At 37.8% G+C, this 27849-nt stretch overlaps 1 protein-coding gene across 4 annotated transcripts; it reads right to left on the reverse strand.

Annotated features, from left to right (window-relative positions):
* Window positions 1–15851: 15851 nt before the first annotated feature.
* On the reverse strand, window positions 15852–26732 carry LOC137828411 (uncharacterized). 4 transcript variants are annotated; one of them, XM_068634976.1, is made up of 19 exons: window positions 26127–26732; window positions 25376–25486; window positions 25148–25204; window positions 24948–25024; window positions 24699–24798; window positions 23942–24015; window positions 23122–23231; window positions 22939–23042; window positions 22270–22323; window positions 22098–22153; window positions 21966–22004; window positions 20608–20749; window positions 20293–20477; window positions 19449–19516; window positions 19209–19281; window positions 18655–18716; window positions 17319–18528; window positions 16749–16948; window positions 15852–16353 (listed from the first exon to the last, which is right to left on the reverse strand). In XM_068634976.1, the coding sequence occupies exons 1-19, from the start codon at window positions 26205–26207 to the stop codon at window positions 16346–16348; spliced, it is 2811 nt and encodes a 936-aa protein (XP_068491077.1). In that variant the 5' UTR covers window positions 26208–26732; the 3' UTR covers window positions 15852–16345. The 4 variants fall into 4 exon arrangements, with proteins under 4 accessions (XP_068491077.1, XP_068491078.1, XP_068491076.1 ...); XM_068634977.1 differs by having other exon boundaries at window positions 26060–26538; XM_068634975.1 differs by lacking the exon at window positions 15852–16353 and having other exon boundaries at window positions 16422–16948.
* Between the last annotated feature and the right edge of the window lie 1117 nt (window positions 26733–27849).

Consider the following 27849-nt stretch of genomic DNA (forward strand, 5'->3'; position numbering starts at 1 on the left):
CAACTTTGCGGAATCCATCCGTTTTGTAGGTGCCCTAATTCTTCACGTGCCATGCATGCAGCTTTCCCTGAAAACCCTAACGCTCGTGGACTTAGGCGTCTTCAGGGAATATTTACATGTGTTAGACCCGAATGTGCTATATACAACCATGTGTATGGACCATCCTGTGAATTAGGTCTTTCTTGGTGTAAACTTCAACATTTATGATCCCTGGGCCCTGCTTACGTGGCTTGCCATCACAGTCAGTTCACCAAACCGACCTGCTCCACAGGTGCCGATGTCTGATGCCAATGTTCAAGGTCTAACCAGTACACAAGCCCCCCAGGCTCGAGCTGAAAATTGCTTCAACGAAGAGACTAACTGCTCGCCTGTGGCGACCTACTTGGTGAATGAGTGACAGGACGTGCATAGTGCCTCGAGGTGACGTTTCACCACACTTTCTCCCCAGTGTACAAGTGGCTAAATCAACGGTCGAGGCGCGTTGGTGCTTGCGCTGCCCCTTATAGGTTAAACCCTTCGATTCTCCCGCTCCCTTCACTGTTTCATTCCTTCTCTCGTGCATTCTTCGAACATTTCTACTTCTAAAACGCTATGCCTTCTTCCCTAAACACTTCGTCTCGTCGAAGCCTAATCACTCCAAGGTATGTTTTTTATTCCATAATCGCCTTCGTTTTACAATTTCGATGCTCTTAATCTGCTTTAACTGTGCTGGAACTATTTATATTTTACGCATTTACGATCGTTGTTCTTCGTTTTTCTACTTATCTGCTTTCTCTTCTGAAGTGCACACATTTCTTCATATGAGCTTTGCATTTTTCTTCTTCTTCTTTGTTTTAGCTTTTCTCCATAAGATGAATCAAACAACCCCAACTCCTCCCTCCCCGACTACAAATCAATGTACCCATGGGCGCCCAGTTACCGCTTAGGGGAAACCTCTGACTTTACCACCCATGCGAGTATAGTGACATATAAGAAGAGCGAGAGTTGCCATAAGTCTCGTATCTTTGGGAAAGAGCATGAAAAATTTGTGAGGGTTGTGCCTTGTAGGGTAGATTAACCTGTCTCCTGTGATGAGTCATCGGACTTGGAGGGACCATTTTGCTTTATCTATTCCACTGTCTTAAAAAAACTCTCCTTTCGCCTACCCTTTATTGATTTTGCACGAGCTCTCCTTACCGAGATCAACGTTGCCCCCGCCCAACTACACCCCAACAGCTGGGTGTTCGTTAGGGCCTTTTCCATCTTATGCGACCACTTCGGCCATCTTCCGTCTGTGGATGTGTTTCTGTATTTCTTTGAAGCCAAGAGCCCAAGTAAGAAGCTGTGGGTGAGCTTCAATGAGGTCGCTGGGAGAGTATTGTTGACCCTCTTCCAGCATTCGTACAAGGGCTTCAAGGGAAAATTCTTCAAGATTCGTTGCAGCAAGAACGACCCTACCCTCTTGGATGAGTTTCCCCTTTACTAGACGGAGAAATTTGGGCTCAAGAAATCCAGACGCCTCTAGGACTTACCCCACGGGAACGAGAGGTGTGCAACTTCTTCTTCATCCTTCAAGCAGTGTTTAGCTCTGTTGATCTACTTAAATTTGAATACAACCCTACATCTCTTAAGGGCTACATTGGTACCCCCCTTTCCCCTACTCCTGCTAGTGTTTTTCTTGCTTGTTGTGTGTTGCTTTTTTGAATTCTTATGTACCTTTATCCTCTTATGCAGGCATGGTGCTTGACGCGAAGAAAAGGAGACACTTGGTCGTCATGGTGGAGCAAAAGAAGAGTGCTCCAGACCCTTCTGCCCTAGGCCCTTTTGCTCCAGTCCCTAAAGATAAGAGGCTCAAAGGGGTAGCTGAGGTCGCTGACGTGGCTCTTTCTGAGGACGAACATACCTGTTCAGGTCTCGTCTTTAGAAGGAAGCGCAAGGTTGATGCTGCCATCCTTGTGCCATCAGACTCAGATGGTCAAGCCCCCTCTTCTTGGGTAATTGGTGGATGTTGAGTAGAGGGGGTGACTCTTCCTACTATTGCCTTTATTTTGTAACTTGATGAACGTTTGTATATATATTTTTTTATGTATGAAGCATTTCTTTTTCCTATCTATCCCTTTCATGTGTGAGTGCTTCCTTCTTCGAACTTAGTCTTGTGCCTATTCTCAGCTATCTTGCATGTTTTGAAACGATCTTGCGAACTAACAACGCGCTAATGACCGCCCCTACCTTAATAGCACGATCCTTTATAAACCCGCTTTCGTACAATCCTTACCTTTCTTGATCTTAACACATAGAGAGGACTTTGCTCGAAATTTTATTGGTCTTGATCTTGGTGTATAGAGACGAGAGACATGTCTTGCTTTGGAACCATACAATTCTCGACCTTGGTGTATAAAGGCAAGGGAGAGGTTCACTTGTTGTTCTCGACCTTGGCGTATAAAGGCAAGGGAGGCGTTTTACTTGGAACCATACTATTCTCGACCTTGGCGTATAAAGGCAAGGGAGACGTTTTACTTGGAACCATACTATTCTCGACCTTGGCGTATAAAGGCAAAGGAGATGTTCACTTGTTGTTCTCGACCTTGGCGTATAAAGGCAAGGGAGAGGTTCACTTTCTTTACTGTATAACACATCGCAACATGTTTTTCAACTAACTTTTTATTGGGTAAGCTTGTTAAAAACCCTGAGAAGGGAAAAAGAGTGTCCCCTTAACTGCATACAATGATATAACTATTTGAAATAAAATTTAAGGTTGGCCCCATTCCATTTTAAGGGAATTTTTCCACCTTTCAAGGTCTCGAGTTTGTACCCATCACACGGAATGGACCAGGCCACTGGGGAGACAACTTGTTCTTCAGCTGGTAGGATGAGCTTTTCTCATCACCAAGTCGGCGACCTGGAACTGCCGAGGCCTCTGTTTGGACTTGTGCTTGTACTCCATCCTTCTCTTCAAGGCTTCAGCCTTGATGCACGCTTCTTCCTTTACCTCGTCCATCAGGTCTAGGTTCACCCTTCTTTCCTCATTAGACTCCTCGACCACAAAGTTCTAAAAATGAGGTGAACTTTCTTGGATCTTGACAGGAATCATGGCGTCCGAACCATACATCAGGCTAAAAGACGTCTCCTTGGTGGTGGATTTGGGAGTGGTGTGGTAGGCCAACATTATTCTGGGGATCTCATCTCCCCAAGTTCCTTCGGCTTTTTCTAGCCTTCTATTTAGACCCTTGAGCAAAACTCGATTAGCAGACTCAACCTGCCCATTCGTTTGGGGGTGCTCGACTGATGCAAACACCTGCTTGATACCGAGCTTCGTGCATAGTTTTCCCAACTGCTCACTTGCAAATTGGGTGCCATTGTCAGACACCAAGCGTTTTGGAATTCCAAAACGGCAAACTATGTTCTTCCATACGAAGTGTTGGATCTTGTGAGCTGTGATTTGCGCAATGGGCTCAGCCTCTATCCACTTTGATGTCAATCCCTCAGGTGTGAAAAGACCATGGGTTGTGGATCGATCGTAACTCCTCTGAGGGTGCATTATGTCAGTCGGCGTGCCACTAGCACTGCTTGCATCGTTGTGCGTACCTCGTGCAATCCTCCCTCATGGTCGGCCAAAAGTACCCCGCGCGAATGGCTTTTGATGAGAGAGCTCGGCCACCGATGTGACTCCCACGTATCCCTTCATGGAGCTCCGTCATGATCCATGTGCATTGCTCATCACTCACGTAACACAAGATAAGATGAGCGTAACCATGTTTAAACAACTTTCCATCAACCAGAGTGTACCTATTTTCATTTTTCTTGACGATCCTGGCTTCTGTTGGTTCCAGCGAGAGCAAACCGTCAGCCAGTTATCGTCTATAGGGTGTCATCCAGGTTTCACCCTCATCGACTAAGCAGACGTGCAATGTCTCCCCCTTTAATGAATCATATGCACTTATTCTGGGTGTTTTCAATGTTTCTTCAGTCAGCGACCAATGACCTCTCTTATCGCCCTCTGAGATGCTTACTTGTTGGACCTCTAGAGTGCAGTCTATGGTGGTTCGAGGTATCCTCAAGGTCTCCTATATGAATGTCCTTTGTCTGCCCCCCTTACCCGAGCTGGCGAACTTTGCTCGCAAGTCAGCTTGAGCATTCTGCTCTCTGGGAACGTGCACCAGCTCGAACACCACAAAGGCCTCTTTCAGGATTCTGACATACTCCAGGTATGCAGCCATCTGAGGGTTCTTGGCCTAGTATTCTCCTGTAACCTGCCCTGTTACCAACAGTGAATCACTCTTCGCCAGTAGACTCTTAGCATCCATCTCCTTGGCTAGCAACATTCCTACGACCAAGGCCTCATATTCAGCTTGGTTGTTACTAGCTTTGAAGGCAAATCATAGGGCTTGCTCGATTAGTAACCCATTTGGCCCTTCCAAAATGACGTTAGCCTCACTTCCCAGATGGTTGGATGACCCGTCCACGTAGAGGACCCACCTGAAATTTGCTTCTTCTTGATGTGCGACCGCCGAGGAGAGTTCTACCACGAAGTCAGCGTAAACCAGGCCCTTGATATGTCCTTTTTGTTCGTACTGCACATCAAACTCGGACAACTCAATCATCCAATGCACCATCCGTCCTGCCACATCGGGCTTCTGTAATACCTTGCGAATAGGGAGGTCTGTCATCACAATCACAGTGAAACTCTGGAAGTAGTGGCGGAGCCTTCGTGCCGCAAACACTATAGCTAGTGTTGCTTTTATTATGCCCTAGTATCTCACCTCGGGCCCTTGTAAGGCTTTGTTGACAAAGTATATGGGCTTTTGCACGTGGTCTTGCTCCTGGAAAAGGACCGAGTTAATCGCTCGCTTTGTGATGGCGAAGTATAGGCGGAGTGGAGTACCTATCAACGCCTTGCACAACACTATAGGACTGGCTAAATATTCTTTTAGTTTGAGAAACGATTTCTTTGCACTCCTTTGTCCATACGAATATGTTGTTCCTTTTCAAACACTGGAAATAGGTCCCCTATCCCCTTCCGCCGAAACAAACCGAGACAAAGCGGTCATTCGCCCCGTCAACTGTTGTACCTCTTTCACTGAGATCGGGCTCCTCATAACTATAATTGTTGCACACTTCTCAAGGTTCACTTATATTCCTCACTCGGTGAGTAAGAACCCCAAAGCTTTCCTGCCTCTACCCCAAATACGCACTTCTCGGGGTTTAGCTTCAACATGTACTTGGTTATCGTGTTGAATAACTCCTCTAAATCTGCAACATGCTGGTCCTTTACCTGGGAGGTGACGACCATGTCGTCTGCGTATGCCTGAACATTTCGCCCTATCATAAGGGCGAGCACGTTGCCCATCAACCTATGATAGGTTGCACCTGCATTCTTGAGGCTAAAGGACATCACCTTATAGCAATAATAAGAGAGTTCTGTCATGAATGTTGTCTTGCACTCATCTCTGGGATGCATCTGATCTGGTTGTATCTGGAGAAAGCATCAAGGAAACTGAGAAGTTTGCAACCCAACGCGTTGTCCACCAGGGCGTCGATGCTAGGCAGCGGATATGAGTCCTTCGGGCAAGCTTTGTTTAGGTCGTAAAGTCAACGCACATCCTCCATTTACCATTGGCCTTCTTGACCAATACAACGTTGGCTAGCCACTAGGGATATTGGATCTCCCTTATGTGACCAGCACTCAACAACTTATGGGTCTCCTGCCCGATAACCAGTCACCTCTTTTCCTTAAACTTTCTCCGTCTCTGACGTACAGGTCAGACCTGTGGGTCCATGGTGAGACGATCGGGGTCGATGCCAGGCGTGTTTGAGGCAGACCATGCGAAGGCATCCAAATGTCGCGCTATTACCTCGACGATCTGGTCTTGTGACTTATGGCTCGGGGACCCGCCGAGTTTGAATTTCTTCCCCTCAATCTCCCTGCAGGCTCGGGTCGCCCTTCTCGGGTGATCTCAACTCTGGCGACCCCTTCTCCCCTTTGAGGCTGGCTGATGACAGTGCATACTCCTCTCCTTGTCTTCAAACTATTCGCATAGAACTTCTTTGTTGTCTTTTGGTCAGACTTGATGGTAATCACAATCCTCTCTAGGGAGGGCAGCTTCATTTTCATATGCTTCGTCGAGGCTACGACTCCTATCTTGTTTAGGATAGGTCTGCATAAAAGGATGTTATAAGTTGAAGGAGCGTTGACAACTAGGTACCTTATATTAACAATGCGGGATGCATCGGCGTCTGTGAAGGTCGTCCTCAACTCCACGTGTCCTCTCACCTCCACCTGGTCCCCTGCGAAACCGTATAGGCAACATTGTAAGGCCTCAATTGATCAGGCGACAGTTGCAACTTATTGAAGGTTGACCAGAATATCACGTCAGCCGAGCTCCCTTGGTCGATAAGAACTCAGTGCATTCTTCTCCCTACTGTCACCACTGAGATCACCACTAGATCGTTGTCATGTGGGATCACGTCTCGTAGATCGGTCTTCGTAAATAAGAGGTCGGGCTCAGGGGACTGGTCGGGCTCCCTAGCTTCTACTGCCATCACGTCCCTGACGTACTTCTTTCGCTGGGAGGAGATGCATCCTTCCTTCGAGAAACCCCCAAAGATGGTATTGACCTCTCCATGGACTGGTATCTCATGCCCCTGATCTGGCGCTGGGGCCGCTGACGTCGGGGCCCCTTGTTTCTCTTAAGGTATTCCTTCAGAAAGCCATTCCTCACTAGTTCATCTAACTAGTATCCTAGCGTTAAGCAGTTGCGCAAGTTGTGGTTGAAGGTTTAGTGGAATTCGCACCAAGTGTCCTTATTGGGCCACAGGCTTCTGTCAGTCTTTGGGGGTGACTTCAGCTTATCTGCCACGTTGGGGATAGCAATCAACTCCTTAAGGTCTATTCAGAAGTTGTGCTTGGTGGGAGCGCCTTCCCTTGTTCGTGCCCTGGCTTGAGGCTTCATGGGCTCATATGGCGGCTGCTTTGCCGGGGGTTCTTCTATCTTGGACTCATGCACCCTCATGGATTGAGGACAGCTAGTTCCCCGAGGTCTAGCCAGGCCAACACTTCCACGCTTTTCTTTCACCTCCTCTTCTACGCCGATGTGGGCACGGCTCGGCAGCGGATCTCGCAACACGTTTTTGGGTGACACCTTATTAGAGAATCACTGAAAGGTCCCGACAACACTCATCGCCTAAACGCATGTATCATCATGGCTTCATCTTTAGTGTGCAGTTTCACCACCAATGTCCCGAACCGGTTCATAAAATCTTTCAAGGGCTTTCCCTAGTATTGCTTTACGCCAAATAGATCGAAAAAGATCGATGGGGAGGAGCCTGGTAGACGATGAACTGCTCCCTGAACAATGTTGAAAACTAATCAAATGAGGTGATGTGTCCATCGGGGAGACTGATTAACCAGTCCAACATTGTGCCTGAGAACGTTCCCATGAACAACTTACAATGCATAGCGTCGGTTCCTCCCGAGATCATCATCTGGGTGTGGAAGACCGTGATGTGGGCCTCCGAGTCTTCGACACCTATGAAGGTGATTTTTTGGACCATGAAGCTAGCTGGTATTATCGTATCCATGATCGCTTGGGAAAAAGGCATGGGGCGAGCCCTAATTGGGATGAGTGGACCTTGCTCGTCGGTCGTACGCTCCCCCATGTGTTGCAAATCTCTGTGCAGTTCTTCATTGGTCTTGCGTAGCTCTTCATTGTTTGCTCACGACACGGCCAAATCGACCTGGAATCGGTTTTGGCTGGCTGCCTGCTCGGCCTGAACTTCAGTCAAGATCCTGTCCTAATCAGTTTGGACGCCGTCACCGCTTGCTGAAGGGCACGAATGGTCTCCGTGAGTTGTTGCATGGTGAAGTTGTCTCCTTCATCCAAAGCAAATGCACCTTGTCTAGTATTTCTCATACTGTTGGATGGTTCTGAACACGACTGTGGGTGGGATCTGGTTTTATCAGGCCCCACGGTAGGCGCCAGATGTTCTCGTCGGTTGACCTAGCCACCATTGACTTTAAAGGCAGTGGTGGCTCCTCCTATTTCTGGTGGTTTCTGCGCTTCTTTTTGGATGAGCGGCTCTGTTGAAACAGAGAGGGCCCTACCTGTTGATTGCACTTCGATGATCAAGTCAGTACTGGGCTAAGAAACAATGAGTAAGTAAAACAGTTTCAGTCTTAGAAACGGCGTACCTTTACCAGGGATCTCAACTCTCTTTTATAGGTTGTTTTTAGGTTAACTTCCATGTCCCACTAGAACCTTTCCTCTAGTGAAATTAAGGTTACTAGGAGGACATCCTGTTGCGTTGTTACGCAATCTTAGCACAGCCGCCGCACAGGACTTTCCTCTTCTGGAGTGCAAAACCTAACGGTATGGTCGTCAAAGTACCAACTCATGTACCAAATCTGCGGGATCCATCCGTTTTGTAAGTGTCTTAATTCTTCACGTGCCATGCATGCAACTTTCCCTAAAAATCCTAGCGCTCGTGGGCTTAGGGGTCCTCAGGGAATATTTACTTGTGTTAGACCCAAATGTACTATACACATCCACGTGCATAGACCATCCTATGAATTAGGTCTTTCTTGGTGTAAACTTCAACATTTATGATCCCTGGGGCCCTACTCCACAGGTGCCAATGTCTAGATGTCCGAAGTCTGGCCAGTACAGTAACATATTCAATTTGATGTTGAATTATCATATACATTAACCAATAATTATAAATATCAATGTATTTCTTTTCATTAATGAACAGACAAAACCTACAATCGCAAAGTGGCGTGTTAAACCCATCAAGCACTACAACTTGATGGAAGACTTATGGGGGTTAATCGTGCTAGCGATCACGGTAGGAGAACAATACTATAGTCATCAACTCGAACTTAGTCTCATTACTTTAATGTAGATCATAACAATTACAATATGGAGTACATCCCGGAGGAGTCGGATATTGATGTGACCCAATGTGAAACTCCTCGCTCAATTGGCCCTAATGTTGATTAATACAACTTTGACCCTAATTTGACACCCCCATCGGTGCCACCTCGGTCATCCCAACCATTAGGTGGTACTTCTTCTTCTAGGGGATAAAAAAGAAAAGCCACATGGTGGACGTCATTGACATACAATTGGAAAGACTTAATACAAGGTTTGAAGGATTAATTAATATCCTCGGGAGGGGTAGCGATCAGTCAGATAGGTTATGTCATATTGTTGAGCGACAAGCCATTTCATCTGAGGTTGTCGCTTTGTCATCAAAGCGAGTGACTAATGCTATAAAAGAAAATATGCAATATAACAGATTTCATGTTGTAGCAAAAGAAGAATGAAACTCCATATTTCTTGAACACACGTTCACACTTTGCCGTATATTGACTTTCCAGTACTCTAAATCTAATATCTGGAAATGTTAGTGGAGATGAAGATCTGTTGGATAACTATTATGACTTCTTGTGTGGTCATCCTAGGGGAAACAACTCTTTGGCCTGCCTCTCTTGCGACAAATGAGAAAGCTCATAAAGATAATGACTAAAAATCCCTAAACTATGTAAAAATTTGATTGTCTTTTATTATGCATGTGTGATTTTCTTTTCAAATATATTATCTTAATTATGACACGAATTCTATGCACATTTTTATTTAAATATGTTTTAATTCAAGTCTATTTTAACCGTAATCAAGTATTTCATGCTATTATTTTTTTTTTTTATCTATTTTATGTTATATGCTTGTTTTGGTTGTTATCATAAAATTTTATGCAAATCTTCATCGGTGCAATTATGAGTATTATCTTAATTTTGTAGATATGACGTCTTCATCTACAAAGAGACGGCGCAATCATCGATAGGGTAAGGGAAAAACTCTGTTGATGATTTAATTCATGCTACATCTACTCCTAATATTGAGGATGTTCTTAATCATTCTCGATATTTTTCTAACCAAGACTAAATGCTAGAATTTGGAACGGGCTTTGCTCACAAATCAACCGTACCCCCTAAGGTCATGCATTTTGGGTTCTTTGAAGAAGCAGGGTTTGAGTTCCAAAATCATTTGGAATGTCAACGATTAAAACAATTTTTAATGCTGAGATATTCATGCTTTGAAGTTATGATCAAAGTTTTTTATTCAAATCTTAGAATTACAGATGATGATATCCTCTGTTCGGAGGTAAATCGCAAGAGGATTATTATACAACCTCCAGATTGGTTGTCGTTGGTTAAATTTAATTATCAAGGACTTCAATTAAATGGTGCAACCCCTATTGAGCACCTAAACTACGACTATGACATGACATTAGCAGGAATGCTGAGGCTAAGGATGGAGGCTCATAATCTCAAGAATGTTGACGTTCTATCAATGAATGACAAACTACTTTACTACACGTTTGTTCATATTTTGTGTCATCGGCACAATAATTATCTCAATTGCAACACGAAGATATTTTCACGCTATGGGTAATAAAGAATAATATCCCAATTAATTGACCACATTATATAATGCAACATATGGTCAAATGCATGTACAACACCATGCATTTGTCATATGCCATGTTGATCTCGCATTTTATGACAACATGTGAAATCGATTTATCGCTGGAATCATGTATAAATCTCAGATGGTGCCACTCTTTTGGAAAAAAAGTCAATAAAAAAATTTAAATATTCATCAGGTACATGGTGTGTGGAAGCATGGTATGGATGACCAGGAGGATGACGAAGATGATGAAGATGACTCTACAATGTCACCACAAATTTTGAGTGCACTCCAAGCGTTGCAGGAATCCTTCTGAACTATGAACCTCAAAATGAACAGACATTTCGACAACATTGACACATGTTTCGACAAGGTTCATGACCGCATTGATGATATGTAAAAGCAAATTAAGGACTTCCATGACTCTTTTGAATGATACATATCTCAAAATATCCTTCATATAATTTTCTGAAACATTATTATTATTATTATTATTATTATTATTATTTATTTCATGCTTCTTTTATATATACATTTTTAGTGTATGTTTAATATTTGTTACGTATGGACTTTATCCATGAATTTTGCTTTAAATTATAATTTAATGCATCAATATTTATTTCATAAATATTTTTCGCTTTATCAAATTATTCCTCCAACACACTATCGAAATAATATGCTCTAACATAGCAACAAAAATAATATTTTAACTACATACAATTATAATTCACAAATAAATAAATTACAATTACAACTTTTTTTTAAAATAAAGTTTATGACAATCAACATGGTACGAAAATTTTACATCATTTATATTTTTTTCAAAGTTAGTTCTAATAGAGTACCGAAAATAACATTTCAATTACCGAAAATAATACTTTAATTCAAAACAATTGTAATTCAAAAATAATCAATCAAATTATTTTTTCAACAATTTTTAAATACAAGAGTAAATATATAAACTTACATTTTTATTAATTAAAAAATACAATTTCAATCACACTCATCACATCACTCATAATCTTTCATGAATTTTCCCTACACTTTCCACTCCATCTACCTTAATTCAAACATCCTAACTTTCTTCACACTTTCCCTTCAAATCATCTCAAATCCAACCCCTCAATTTCACTCCCTAATCCAAACAAAGCATTAAACATCTAAGAAAAATAAAAAAATGCAAATGCAATCAAAATGTACAACCTACAAAATTCATCTAATTTAACTAACAACCTAAAAGGAAAACAACTAACAATCTTAAACATCTAAGGAAAATAAAATAATGCAAAGACAAGTAAAATATAAAACCTACAAAATTCATTTACATATTGTTTTCTATTATATTCTTCTTTCACTCAATTTCTTAACAATACTACCTATTGATGGTAGATGCCTCAATTCAGGACCAACCATTAGAGTTATGACAAGGAGAATACAAGAAGATTGGAACTCTGATGGTAGAGACACTTTCTTATACATGTTTAAAAGTGTCATGACCTAGTGTAAATTCTAAAGTAAGATTTAAATTTTTTTGCTTGAAAAGTAAAGTAGGATTTTGGCTTGTACTTTTGCCTTAAGTAGATTATGGTTAGGGTTAGATTTATAAAACCTACCCAAGGTATAATTGAGCTTAATTGCAGCCCACATTAAACCCTAGGTTGGTCATTATACCTAATTAGGTCACATGATGCACACTTGATCATGCTTACCTTGTGACTTAATTTTAGGCGCCTAATTCAAACCATTTACATTTGAAATTTCCTACTCCTTTTTGCTTGTAAATGGACGACCTTCTAATCTATAGTGCTTGGCACATGTTTTAGTAGATTAAATATATGAGTGTTATGCTTCCAAATTGTAATCCTAAGCACTCCCTTATCTAGTCTCTCTAGAATAGACATCTTTGGTCTCTTCTCTCATCTTCTCCAAGTGATTTGGCTGAACCAATCACTCTCCCCACTCTTCACTACAACTCCAAGAAATCCATGGCTCCAATGGAGCTCTCCTTGACACATCTCTTCCATTAGCTTTCGCAAACTTTCACCAATCTCCAAGAAAAACCAATCTAGATGAAGAGAAGTTATCACCTACTTTGGTATCTTCCCCGACAAACAAGTTATTCATCAACCCACGACCATCATCCTTCAATTTATTCAATTTATCGGTTCTTCAATAATACACAATCCCAACCCAAAACACATATAAAGGAGTAAGTGGAACCAAATGTTGTTTCTGTTGAAGAAGAGTTTTGATGACTCCAAATCTCCATGGATTGCTTTAAGGCTGATTGTAGCTTAGTTGGATGTGTTCTAGGGTAGTTTGAATTTGTTAATTCACTCTTAGTTTGAATCCAAAGCTGGTTTAATTCAAATCTTTTTGAAAATAGATGTTTTATGAAGAAACATAAAAACAACCAGTTGTTTTATCATTTCAATCGATTGTTTCATACTTAAGGTTTTTGAAACTGGTTTGGGCATATTTGAATTTGGTTGACTTTGCTGTCAAACCAATTCAATCGTTTATTTCGACAAAACAATCGACTGTTTGTTTTAACTGTCTTAACAAAATTCTGTTAAGTTGGTTAAATCTGCTTTAAATGATTTAAAACTGATTTGGCTTTTATAATAAATGTTTTCAACTGCTAATTGAAGTATAAATGTTCTGTTTTAAGCTCCTACCATTAACTTTACAAGATCAATTTTTTAAATCAAGTTTTCTCCAAGATTACTTAAGGCTTTGGATATTTTCTCTAAGAGTGAAGTAGGACTTGCTGTGTACTTTAATTTGATTTGTACCAGGTGTAATCAATCATATTTCTTTCTTCATTTGTAATTCTGTAAGTACTGGTGTTCACAGAGTCAGAGGGTGTTCTGATCTGTGGTGTGATCGTGGTGTGCCAAAGGAAGTGTGAGTTCATGAGGGGATCAAGATCACTTTTTTGGTGGTTGTGTGTTTGTAATATGGTTTTTGATTACTTAGCGGATACCTAGAGGTTTCTGGAAACTGGATGTAGCTTTTGGTATAAGAGTGAACCAGTATAAAACTTCTTGTGTGATTCTTTCACTCCCATAACTCTTGTGTATTGATAAAAACAACCGGTTCGGTTGAATCGCATAAACAACCGGTTGAATTTCTAGAATTCAACTAAAACTGTTTTATAACTTGTGTTCTTTCATTCCTTTATTCCTTTGGATGTGATTCTTCTTTGAATTTCATTATACCTTCAAAGTTTGCAAAAATCGTTTATAAACAATTCACCCCTCCTCTTGTTTAAGGCCATTAATTCTAACAATTGGTATTAGAGCTAGGTTCTTGAAAGATATTCAATTTGATCAAAAATTCTGAATTGATGGCTGATAAACTACCTTTTGGGGAAGATGCTTCTATTAATAGACCACCACTGTTTTGTGGTGTGAATTACCAATTTTGGAAGGTACGAATGAAAATCTTTGTTGAATCTATTGGCAAAGGTATTTAGATTGCAATTAAAAATGGACCTTTTATTCCCATGGTTGAAAATGAAAAAGTTATTTCCGAAAAACCTTGGTCCCAATGGACTGAGCAAGAAAGTAAGAAAGCTCAATATGATTGCATTGCTAAGAACATTATCACATCTGCTTTAAGTTCTGATGAGTTTTTCAGGATATCTCAATGTGAGTTTGAAAAGGAAATGTGGGACACTCTTGAGGTGACTCATGAATGGACAAATGATGTGAAAAAGGAAAGAATGCATACTTTTATAAAAGAGTATTAGATGTTTAGAATGCATAAGGGTGAAACCATTATTGAAGTACAAAAACGGTTTACTCACATAGTAAATCATCTTATGAGTCTTGGAAAAACTTTTGATAAAGAGGAACTCAACATCAAAGTTCTCAAGTGTCTTGATAGGTCATGGCAGCCCAAAGTCACTGCCATATCTAAATCGAAGGATCTCACCTCCATGACCATTGCCTCATTGTTTGGAAAGCTAAAAGAGCACAAGTTGGAGATGGATAGGCTTAGCCTTCAAGAAAATGAGGAAAAACGTGTCAAAACACTGAAGGCTGTTGGGAACCAAAGTTGTCAAGACTCAAGTGATGAAAGTGATGAGGAAATATTTAGCTTGTAGTCCAATAAATTCAACAAGTTCCTCAAGAAGAGAAATAACAAGAAATTATCAATTTTAATTCTAACAAATATATTTGCTTTAAATATGGCGAACAAGGTCATATTAAAACTGAATGTCCTAACAAAGAGAGGAAAGACTTCAAGAAGTATGAGAAGAAAGGAAAATCAAGAAGAGTTTACAATGATAACTCCTCAAGCTTCTCTTCAAATGAAGAAGAAGAAGCAAATTTGGGTTTAATGACAAGGCAAGAAAGTGACGCAAGTAAATTCCTGCTCTTCTATTGATAGTGAAAAATAGAAGAAAATTATAGTCAACTTCTCAATGTTTTTAAAGAAACTAACAAACTGACTCTCTCAAAATTATGTTTTTGAAAAATCTGGACTGGAGTTTTACCCGCTGCACATGAACTTGAACTTATCAATGAATTCTTTAACGCATTTTTTGAAATGGGTGGAGGAGGACACAAAATGCCCATACTGTAACGGTCTAGAGTATACTGTATGTGATTTATGTGGAGGGCAAACTATGGTTTAGGAATGACATACATTTCTTCACCGTTACACAAGTATATATATTCATCAATTTCCTTTCCAATGCACAAAATTTTGCTTACCTATAAATCTTGTGTATTTATTATTTTTTGTTCCTCACCGTTCCTGATTGAACTGATGAAGATACGTAGTCCAAAACAAATCTTATTGTGTGAACGTTTGTGGAACTGTTAAAACCGAACTGATAAATATGAAGTTGATATTATAGAGTTTTTCAGGGCTTTGGAGCTTTCAGAACTGCGTGAAACTCTATAGAAAAATCCCCCAAATTGCAACATAGATTGAACGGAAACAGGCGCTTTTAAAGCTTCAAAATGAATGAGGTCATATTCAGACATACATTTCCCTCTTGTCCGAACTACGTCCATCTCAAATTTTATTTGTTAAAAGTGATTTCCGAGAATCCTTCGAATGACTTCGAAATAAAGGTGGTGTTGGTACCAAACAAACCTTCATGACTTTGTTTGAGCGACTTGAGATTGTGGAGCCTTTGATGATCGTGAATAAAATTGTCGGGAATTAAAACGTGGTTAGCAACAAATAGCCGTAATAACAGTAACTAATGTCCAAGTGACGAATTATTTATTTATTTTAGTCATTCAGTTAATGATAACATTTTCAACTGTGCATCAAAGAGAAACAATTGGTGGTGGTTTTGTTTGATTGGTCGACAATGCTGTTTCTTAATGAAGTTTTGAACGCATCTTAAATATTCTAAAGAAATACATAAAAGAACACCAATACTTTCGGCAAATTGTGTAGGATACCCACAATTTATTTATTTTTTATTAATGGGAAATTAAGTCAGAAAAGAAGAAAAAAAAAGAAACAATAGAACTCCCCAAGAAAACATATTCCTATAGCATGAGCTAAAAGGTCCTGAGAGATTACCGAAGAAAGACCAGCTTGTGCTGACCAATTGAGGTTGATAGCCATGTGATAAGGATGAATTGAAGGGACACTCTTTAATTACATAAATTCAATTCAGATATTGAAAAATGAATTGAAGTGAGTCCTGAGTTAGGCATCGAACTGAGAAGAATACGGTATGTAATATTAGCAAAATGAAAAATTCAATAATAAAATTGATATTATTTTAATTGTCAAATAATTGTATGAGTATTGGATTTTCATTTATAACATTTAAAAAATTGTATTAGGTTAGTCACCACCACCTTCAATGCGCCTTACCACACAAAGCAGTTGTCTATTTGCGAATAACATCCAGCAGCATATATTTATCCTCCTGTAAACCAAAACCATTGTCACCCACATCATATTTAACATTATTGTTGACAATCATTTAAAAAGACATTTTAGAATCTGGAATTTGAGTGATGAAATAAATGTATAATGTACAGTACAACAGTTACAACAGTGAAGGGTGGTGACTTGCGTTGCTTAAACTAATGGGCTATATAAATTACAAGTTACAATAGAACTCTGCTTATTTCTAAAATATTACCCTCAGGCCTTGACCGCCATTATTACAGCTTCTCTAGGAGAGGGTTGGGTAAGGAGTTGTGTGAAAAAAGTTACCTATACAAAAATTTTATGTTCTCTTACATGTTGTCGATCAGCAAGCACAATGAAACACAGAATTGCTAAAACATCTTGCTTTTGTTGCAATCTTTCTCACACCTGTTTCATTATGATGAGAGAATCCGCCAATAACAGGAGACAAGTGGATTCTGTCCATGATATTGATTTTAGGGGCCTCAAGAATTGCCTTGGGCCGATTCCTTGCATATTGCATACCCCAAATGGCCAGGGGCCTCATGTACATGAGGGACCGGTAGTGCCCATCCATTGTCCATGCCTCTGGAGTCTGAAACCAGTACCTGACATGGGATAAAAGAGATGAATGAATTAATTAATTAGTTTTCTAATAGTGAAATAATTTAGATCTGCCACATTTAAACCTCTAAATAACTTACGGAATGTGTGATTTTCATCAATAATTAAAATAATTATCATAGAACAATTGAAACTCTCCGGTGTCTGGAGTGAATACTAATTTGTAAGTTAATTTTAACATATAGATCATAGAAGCACTATGCACGAAGTACTCTTTGTACTTTTAGTGATAAAAAAATATTTCTTTATTTTTATTTACGCATCAGAAAAATCATATCCCTATTTCATAGACAGAAAAGTAAGCATGCAAGTGATAAAAAACAATTATGGATGACAGAGGGCATAAGAAGTTACCCATATCCATCTTCTGACCAGCCGGCTAGAAATATTCCCTCGGCTGTTGTGAAGGCCTCTTCTTCCATTCCAGCAAGTATCATTGTTGCAGCAACTCCATAGGTCACACCTGTCCATACTTCACGAGACTGCATACAGGTGTCATCAACCTTACCGTTGGGATGCATGCCATTTACAGCACCCATCCTACCTCCTTTAACTTTCATTACATTGAAATCATAAACCTTCCGGAGAGCACTTTTGATTTTAAAATCCTCAAAAAGGGAGGGAAGCCCTGAGGATGCAGTATACCATTGCCCAGCCAATTGATCTGCTTGAATGGATTTACTGTTACCACTTGATCCACTGTCGTAGTTAAAATATGAACCATTCCACAGTTTTTCTTCAAATGCTGGCTTAGCCTTCAAAAACTTTCTTTTGCATATTTCCGCAAAATCTCTGTCACCCAGTTCAAGGGCCATTGCTGCGGCAGCTTGTAGAGCAGCAAGCCAAAGACATCCGCAGTATGTGCTCACACCATGGACTGTCCATGTATCATATGTTTGATCAGGGAACCCATCATTCTCAATAAGACCATCGCGATCTCTGTCAAATTGGTCCATGTACTCCATTGCAGCCCGGACAGCAGGCCACACATCAATTCCAAATTGCAAATCACCTGTTGCAGCAAAATCTCGATACACCTGGAGAACAAATTTTGGGTTCAGGTCCTTCCACTTGCTAGTATCATGGATGTTATAGGCATTCATTTCATACCACGGATCGTGTGTCCCCAGATCATGTGGCACTGCCCCATAAACCTTGCGAATTCCCCAATTTCCCTCTGCCAAAAACTTTACTTTTCTTCCATCTTCACACAAGACAGCTCTAGCAAAGTCACGCTGTATATTTAATTCAATCCTAGGAAAGAGCTCTAGAAGAGCAAATGATGCATAGAAGTGCACGTCATATGTGCACCACATGATATATTCCACTCCTTCCAAGTACAAGAACCTTCCAACATCATCATCATTATCATGTCCATATAGCTTTTCATCCACACAATTATGTCCTGTACTAGTGGTAGATTCATAGGTACTATCAGTTGTACGCATCACAACTGTCCTTTTTCTGCCATTTATTTTATCTTCAGTTTCTTTGACGCCTGCATTTTCCAACTCCCTCACCTGATCTTGGTCATTCGGCATACTTGAAGATAGCAAAGGAGAGTCTGGCAGAAAGATTAATCAGTTTTAAAGATCTTATTAAGAATAAAATGATAAAAGGCATCTCCAATGAAAGAAACAAACATTAATTAAAAAAAACGCAATACAATGTGCTAATATTTTATACATACCAATCCAAATTGTTCCTCCGGCAACAAGAAAGTAGAGTTCATTAAATAATGTAAATTTGTACCTGTAAAAATAAATTATAAATACATTAATGTATCTTCTCCTGGAACAATAGAAGCCACAATAAGATAGAGGACAGCTTCACAATCAAGGTAGATGAAGACACAAGATATTACACAAGAGCATACATGATCAATCAGTTTTGACTTTAAACAGAAGTAACACTGTGTTACTAAATGACAGTGATTGAAAACCTCTGACTTAAGGTCCCATAAACCCAACCTTTGAACAAAGGAAACTTGTTACTTTAATGAAACATAATTTGGATGTGTCAAACAGATAGCATTTCTAGAACAAAGTGAAATTTTTTTGCAAGTCTAAAATGCAACTCTTTGCACAAAAAGAAGTGCCAAACATCAGCTGGCAAAACCCAAGTTCTGTTTTGCTTTAAAAAGCTTCCTACAATTGATTCTAAAATAATAATAAACTCAAACAAACAATTCAGTGATATGATACTTTAAAAGTAAAATATTATAGAAGTTAAATTGAGAATTACCATTCTGGTAGTGTCTCATCCTTGAGAATAGGATTCTGCCATTTCTCAATCTCTTCTTCCCACCGACTGTAATCTGTTTAGAATTAAAAAATCTAATAAGGTTTTTAAATGCCACAGATGAAACCATCAATCACTTTAGAAACATTTGTATATTTTTTCTCTTTTGAAATGTGATTATAACCAATGCAAGTAAAGCACAGGCCTGGAGAATATAAATTACAATCGAATCATACAACATACGAGTCAAAGCATCATGGGCCAAGTCCACTGCAGCTTTATCAGAAGTCCCATAAAATTTTGTATATCTCCTGCGGTAAAACAGTCAACCAAATTTAACTTAATAAAATATTGGGTTGTAGGTACGATGCATGTTTGGCAACAACAGGCACAATCTCCTCCAAAAAAACATCTGAGGAAACTAAAAAGATTAGGCTGTCCCAAATAAAGCAGTAGTGAAGTGACACTATTGATTTGTAGCTTCAGTAAAACTTTATTAAGGATAATCATACTTCAATAGGATCATGTACTACAACATAACAAAGAAAGATTGTCACGTATAATAATAATTAGGAGCAGGAAAGTAAGAAATCCTTCATAGAAGCAAAAGATAAGAATAAAATACCAAGAGATACAATGGTCACTTTAAATGCCTCTAATGTAAACGAAGAATTTGATCACATGGATAATATACCATTAAAAAAACAACAGCAGACATTTGGAAAGCATAATATTCAAAGAAAATGGCCTCCCTCCCTAACTAATTATATGAGAAATTGTTTAGCCAAATTTAGTATCCACCACCTGTTTAAATCACAAGGGTTCTGTTGGAACCGGGTGAGACAGATTTCAAAAATCTTCATGTAAGCTTAGCTACTCAAAGGCAGATCTGATTTACCAATAACTAAAAATATCATTCAAACTTAGCTAAAGCTAAAATGCAGCTCATGTAACATCACTGAAGGAAGTTAAATCATATCATGAATTACTTCACTCATACACGGAGGTGTATGCATACAACTATTATTTAATATATGGAGACCTTGGTCAAGGATAAATATTAACTACCTAATATTCTATTCATTACCTATTGAAAGTGCAACCTTTCACGAACTTTACTTTTGGAGATGACCATGCAAGACTAAATGCAACGGTGCATTTTCCATGGGGTTCAACCCAAGCGGAAGCTGCAACAGCAGCACATAGTGTCTCTCCAGGTGATGAGGGCATGCTAGGTCCAGAATTGAAATTCTCCTGGTCAAATTGCCCATCCTTAAAAAATATAATAATTTCAATTAGAACGAACTCTATATACTTTCCGTAACAAAAATATTTGGAAGAATCTAGGGGACAACTATAAAATAACATTAAGAAATCCCCAAAAAAGAGGAGCAACCAGTACCTTCACCATTTTACTCCACATGCCTTTTGCTGTTATGCTACTTCCTTCAGACAGCCCAAAACTTGGCAAAACAGAAACACTAACATTCTGTGTTTCACATGCTGCTATGGAAAAAGTAACAGGAGGGTTTCCTTTTGCTGTCCTGTATATAGAAATGGCCTTAATATATACACCAAAATCCTCATTTACATAGAAATTTAGGAGACAGGAGACCCTAATTACAATTTACAAGGACATACGTACCCCACAAAAACATATTCCGAATATCTACATGCATGCAAATATGTCAAACCAGAATAGTAGAAATTGTAAACTTAAGTGTAGAAACCAAGTACAGACATCATGAAAAAAATATTATTGCAAAATTGATAGCAATAAAGAATTGAAATTTCTTAGTTCATTTCTCAAGTAACCAACTTTTTAAGTCAAGCATTGCAAACCTTTTTTGGTAATTTATTACATCAAAGCATTTTTTATATAATCCATCCAAAATTCACTAGCCACAAATGACTTCTGAATTAACATAAACAAATGATGATCATCTAATAATTTATTTTCACTCACTTTTTATTTCTTTACATAATTTGTGTTCCCTAAATAATAAGTAACCAGCTTTTTCAATCAAGCATTGCAAACCCTTTTTGGTAATTTATTACATCAAAGCATTTTTTATAATCCATCCAAAATTCACTAGCCACATATGACTTCTGAATTAACATAAACAAATGTTGATCATATAATAATTTATTTTAACACTTTTTTTATTTCTTTACATAATTTGTGTTCTCTAAATAATAGGTATACCACAAAAAGACTTCACACAGTTTTGTTATTCCTCCCCTCTCCTCAATTCCAGTAAATCCATAATTTTTTTATGAATACCAGACACCTATCGATAAAAACCTAACTTATGACCACAGTGCACAATATTATTATGACAAAACAATGATCTATAGAGAATGATCCCAATCATAATGTTAGGACTAGCTTTAAATTGTTCTTTTCTTTCTGAAATCAAATCAAAGACCACCAGAAAAAATTGTGTCACCACAACATTAAGTTGTGATCCCATACTACAGCTCACTACAAATTTTCAATCTGCTAAAAAAATTCCTTACTGTTTTTTTTGTCTCATCGTATCACATTGGACAAGCTGGGGAATGAATTCTCAAAAAACAGTAGTAGTCTAAGGAAGGGCATCTTTCTGTTCATATCAGGCTATTGTTAATAAAGACAAGCTAGAGCACCTTTAGACTAATCAGAACCTTTAAGTCACTGACTTATTATCCATTTCCATGTAAACAATAAAGAGAAATCAAACCAACCGTCATATATATCTATAAGGTTTGATAACTTGCTTGTGATATAGAAGTACACCGGAGACTCCATCTTCAGTTCTATAAAAGAAAAATGAAAAAAGGAGTTAAAATATTGTTTAAGGCTTACTCTATTTTGAAGCACCCATATATCAGATTAAAGAAAAAACTTACTGGAATGGTTCATTCACATGATCTCCTGACAGGTGTGAGCTTCCACCAATGGAATTCTGCAGAAGATTAATATGCAATGGTTATTTATCAATGGCCCTGTCATTGTACCCCCAACTCAAGTATATTCTTGTGACAAATAAAGACAACACTTCAGAAAAAGGTAATATCTTACCGCCCAAGTAAATAAAAGGCTGACTTTAGCTCTTTCCTTACCTGCGTTCACCAACTACCAAAGAAACAAGTAAATTTTTTTAATAAGCCTGATAATATATATTACTTCACTCTGAAATTAAACATGGATACATAAGATAACATGAAAATAATGTAAGATATGGAATATTAAGTTCTTCACCCACTTTGCTTAATAGAATGGAACTCCATTAAGCATGATAGTTCAAACAATCACATAGGGAGATTTGGCACCCAAAAGAATTTACCAAGTTGGAACAACGCCCCATTCAACAGCTGATTTGGAAAAATGATTTCTCAAACATCTCAAGGGATGAAAAGAGTCCAAGTGAAAGTAATTTGCAACAATCAAAAACAGCCTTATACAATGCATCTAATCCAATTTTTCAAGAGAGTACCAAAACATAAACAGGTGAAATGTCATTTCATACAAGAGGACACAATAGTAGATTTTACACTAATGTAAACTAAGAAAAATGCAATTAATTTTTCTCTAAAAAGTTAAAGTGCAGCAACTAGTTTGTATTTAGTATATAATATGATGTGTCAACAAAAGGGAAAACAAAAATATCAAACAATAGTGCAAGGAACCTGACCCTTCTATTCTTTTACATACAAATTTAAGTAACAATGGTAAAAGAAAATTACACACCGTATAAACAAAAACAGCAGCAGGTAGACTGCTTTCTCTATAATTATGTGGTACGAATGGGGATATCTGCCGACAAGATATTTTTAGTTCTGGGTCAGGCTCACCTGGGAATAAGAAAACACTTATTAATTAAAAAGGATCATACATGTTTAGCAAAAGACCAATTAATATAAATGAATATACCATCATAAACTGTCCAAGCTCTTGGAAACAAAGCATGGTAGGTTGAGTGCTGCCCACTTAGATTCCATCCCCATGATGATATGCCCTGATCATCAGGTTTCCTGGTAGATCTGAAAAACAAATTAACATGAATTTGAGTCCATGTATCCGTATCTATACATGAAAAGCACCCAAAAACCCATATTTTAAGCAGAATCTAAAATTCAAATGATACTAATCGCCAGTTCGGAAGAGTAACACTTTTGCAACTAGGTTGATGTTGTCAATCTGCTCTCAAGTGTTAAATAGGTAGCAGTTAGCAGTATATTGGTCAAAGCTTGGTAGAGTATTGTGTTATGCCTCTACATAAGAGTTAGAAAGCAAACATATATTATGCTAAGCCCATCAATTATTTTTATCATCAGAAGCTTTTCTCAAAATGCAGATGGAAATATTCTGCAAAATTAGTTTTTTTTTCATACATAACTTCATGTAAGCAATAAAAAGGTCATCAAGACAATCATAGGGCAACTATGAAATCTCAGACTGTCCAATAAGAGAATTTTTTTGGTACAAATGACGGGTAGTAACTTATCAATCATTATCATCCAAGTGAACATCAGATAGTTATACTTATATGTAGGGACTGATTGGGTCTAACTGTACCAATGATATTTTCTATACCACTCATTAGTATTCTCTTAATAGTTAAGATATAAAGACAGGCATAGTGTAACATGAAAAAGAAATTTCTACAAATGCTAAATAGTGTTGCTTAATTTGTTTGCAAGACTTATAGTTATGAAACATTGTTTACAAACTTCTACACAGGCCACCTTACCCTAAACCTTCATGCTGGCCAGGAGCCAAAACTGACGAAAATTTTTTGTTTCCTCCCTCTCTACTTATAAAAATCTGCAAGAAGAGTAAATAAACCATATAATATGTATTATAAACCACATTTCAGAATGGCCACAAACAATACAGATCATTATGGTTAAAAGGGAAAGCCAGATGTTTTACTAGAAGACTCTAACACTATCTTTGAATTAAAATTCATACAAAGTAACAACTAGTGAAACTAGAAACCATGTTCCATACTTTATTTTTCTCTTGTCTGGACAGAGCTCGGGGCTCTATCTCATCAAGTGCATAGCAATTGATACTGATAGAATTAAAAAAACTCATACACAACACACCAATCACATTTGATTAACTTATTCTATTTCCTTTTGCACAAAAGCACCCTGAATCCTAAAATCATCAGTTTGCTATTTTGCATGATTGATTTGTGATCCTTATCATCTTCTTCTATATATCTACCTCCAACCCTCAATATAACTGTCTAACAACCTCACTGACCAACTCAGCCACAAACCATTCCACTGCAAAAATCTTGTATTTATATTTAAATATACATTCCACCTATTATCCTTACTCTGTTAAGGGTGCACAATATAATTTTAAATAATTCATTTAAAAAAGCTACATGCTGAACACATCAGTGACAGTCAGGGAAATAAATCCACACATTTAAGCCATATAATTAGAGAAGAACATAGCACATCAATAATAAGTGGAAAAACAGGAAGACTCACAGAGAACTGATTGGCCATGACTGGTGACGCTTCACATAAGCTAGGAATAATTTGCCATTGTCGGAACTCACCTCTAAATCCTCTTGATATGCTACCACTCCTGTGTAGGAATAAATGATGTTCAAATCAATACAAGAAGAGATTTGTTTGTTCTAAAGGCCAAATGGATAAACCCATCTGTAAAAAATGGTATTCAGGATTAACAAGTCAGGCAATTAATTGGTAGCTTTCAATTGCAACAAATCATACCCCATCCCACCAAGTGGAACTCCTTGAGATGCAGATGGCTTGCAACTCTCGCGAGTGAAAGGATCAATAGGTGCTTTCTGCAGAAATCAGACCAACAAAAAGAAGTCTGGAATCCTAAGTTTCAACCTACTAATATAATGTACCCACCACACAATTAAACAGCAATGAATGACCAAAAAAACAGAGAATTTGAAATTTACCCTTCCATGAGAAGCCTCTTCCCTAACATATGACCAAATACGTATCCCTAATCGAACCTGGAATTTTAAAACACAATAGACAATCAGATAACATAGAGAGAGTTGCAAAATAATAATAAAACCAACTATAAATAAGAATATGCAAAGGAATTCCATCCACTAAACCAGTGAGTCCACGTTATGGGTTGTAGCCTGGGAAAGAGAGAGGGAGAGAGGAAAAAAACTTGCCATTTTTATAGCTTCCATAAAAGTTACTCTAAATTCTTTAAGAAGATTGGCATGGCTGTTCAATCTCCTTCTCCAAGCTTGCTCAGGGGGAGCAGAACTATCATAATCAAACTGCAAAAAACATGCCAGGGACACGGATTACATTTATAAATGAAATCAACTATCAATATAAAAAACATGTGAATGTAGCACCATGTAATCAACTACAATTAACAAAAATCACACGCTAACGTAAACTTTCCAGATAAAGCATCATCACGAAACCAGGACGCCAATTCACAAAACAACGAAGAGCAACTTAATAAATAAATAAAAACAGCACCGAATTTCTAAATGAATTCACTAATCAACAAAAAAAAAATTAGCAACCATGTCGACCAGCTAAGTAATAGTGTTCTCTTAATTCACACTTAACTTCTCTCTTTTTTTTTTTCCTTCGGTTAATTGAGAACGGGCAGATCGTCCGTGTTTTCCGCCAAGAACACACAAACATTCAGACTTTAAAATTAAAATTAAAACCACATGCAAACGCAAAATTTTCAGATATCACAAAAGCGCGGCGTCGTCAGAAGGCAAAACGCCAATTCACCAAAGACGGAGAGCAACTTAATAAAAAAAACAATAAAAAAAACGCCACCGATTTTCCAAAATGAATTAAGTTATCAAGAAAAGCAAAATCGCTACCATGTCAATCAGCTTCAGAAGAATCCGATATTCCAAATACGAGAAAGAGAAAAAGTGAACTATATACCAGCAGCAGAGTGGATTTACTGATATACTCTTCCGGAGGCCACGAACTTTTTCTACAATGAAAAATGTTGCCGCTAACCATGCTTCCACAACACACAACTCTCTCCAAACAACGAAAAATAAACAAACGTGCGGTTTCTTCTCCAAGATCTCGCACACAAAGCGGATATATAATAATAAAAAAAAAAAAGCGTTTGTGTGTGAGTTTGAAGTTGGAGTGAAACAGTTACGAATGAGATCGAATATCTCGTGATTGATCGGAGAAAAGTGATTATCGAATATCACGTGATTTTTCGGGAGATTCGATTCGGATTTAAGCGCAGCGCACCAGAACAAATGATGCGTGGTCAGAGGAGAAAACGCCGCTTGTTCAGCCGAGTTCGCGACTCGCTCCTTCAAATCCAACTCAGATCGATAGTGGAGAAGGAAGAAAGAGATGAAAAAGGTTTTGAATGGAAAAATTGCATAGTTCTGTTAGTGGCCACTCTTTAATTGTTTTTTTTTTATATTTTTCTCTCTCATAATAATTATGATTCAAGATTTGTGTTCGTAAAGTAAAAGTGTGTGTATGTTTGGTGGTGAACAACTTTCATTTGGATTTAAGTCTAAATCACCATTCTCACTTCATCACTTTTAAATAACGGTCCACCTTCATGTCGGTCTCCAACACTCTACATTTTCGTATTTTTCTTCTCTATTTTTACCACCTGCTTAATCTTAAACTATCGATCACGCCGTACAATTTTAGGTAATGATAAAACTGATTAATTTAAAAATAAAATTATTTTCTAAATAATTTATATGAAATCATTATACTAAGGGTGGAATAAAAAAAAATAGGATTATGAAGAATATTTTTTTTTTATCTATAACGCAAACGTTGTTGACGCAGTTTGACACTGTTCCAACGTGATAAATTGCATTAATCGTGACTAAACGCAGTCTCTAAAGTGATTCTTTCGATCTACACACGGAAGTGGTCAAGGGGAGTTGTTACGCTCTTTTTCACACAGAGAGAGAACGCCAACCATAATTTTATAATTTGTTATCATTCTCGTATTCTAACTTATCACCACTATTCTTTTTGTATAAATGCGTTTTATAATAAATCTTCCACGTATACACTTTTTTTTCGCGTCTTTTATATATGCAACAAAATGTAAGTTAGTTAATGATATCATAAATTTAAATTGTATTCTAACTACTTTATAAATTAAATGATTTAAGTGATAGTGACATTGGGTGACTATATAAAATCATTTTTAGTGACTTGTGTTATTAGGCTATGTTTAACAAAATTGATTAAAAAACTAAAAGAAAATCGAAAAATAATTTAAAGTTAAAAAACTAAAGTTTGTAAGTTATTTATTAGAAGCGTTTGATAAAGTTTTTTGTTCAAATAAATGGTAAATATAAGATGATAAAAAGATAGGTATCTTTATATTACTTTAAGTGGTATTGAAGTTAATTTCTTCAGTAATATTTTTTAATTTCTCTATATAAATTAAGTTATCAATAATCCTTACCAATAAAATAATTAAGAACAAAAATTACTTAAATTTATTTAAACTAATGAAATATTATTCTAATAGACCTTCACTCAAAGGAAATATAAACAGATATAAAGTTAAAAATAATTTAGAATCTTTAATTTAAGTTATGAATACCCTCTCTAGGTAACGATTTTTAAAATTAAATAATAAATTATTTTTACTTATTTTCTG

Source organism: Phaseolus vulgaris, chromosome 7, assembly GCF_000499845.2.
Source record: "Phaseolus vulgaris cultivar G19833 chromosome 7, P. vulgaris v2.0, whole genome shotgun sequence".
In the NCBI taxonomy this organism is placed as follows: domain Eukaryota; kingdom Viridiplantae; phylum Streptophyta; class Magnoliopsida; order Fabales; family Fabaceae; genus Phaseolus; species Phaseolus vulgaris.

Coding starts and splice junctions, on each gene's coding strand:
- LOC137828411 (XM_068634975.1), bottom strand. CDS start 26,207: ATGGTTAGCGGCAACATTTTTCATTGTAGAAAAAGTTCGTGGCCTCCG. Junction 24,016..24,698: donor TCATGGCCAATCAGTTCTCT/GTGAGTCTTCCT, acceptor CTCTTCTTGCAG/ATTTTTATAAGTAGAGAGGG. Junction 18,717..19,208: donor GATGAGACACTACCAGAATG/GTAATTCTCAAT, acceptor TTATTTTTACAG/GTACAAATTTACATTATTTA.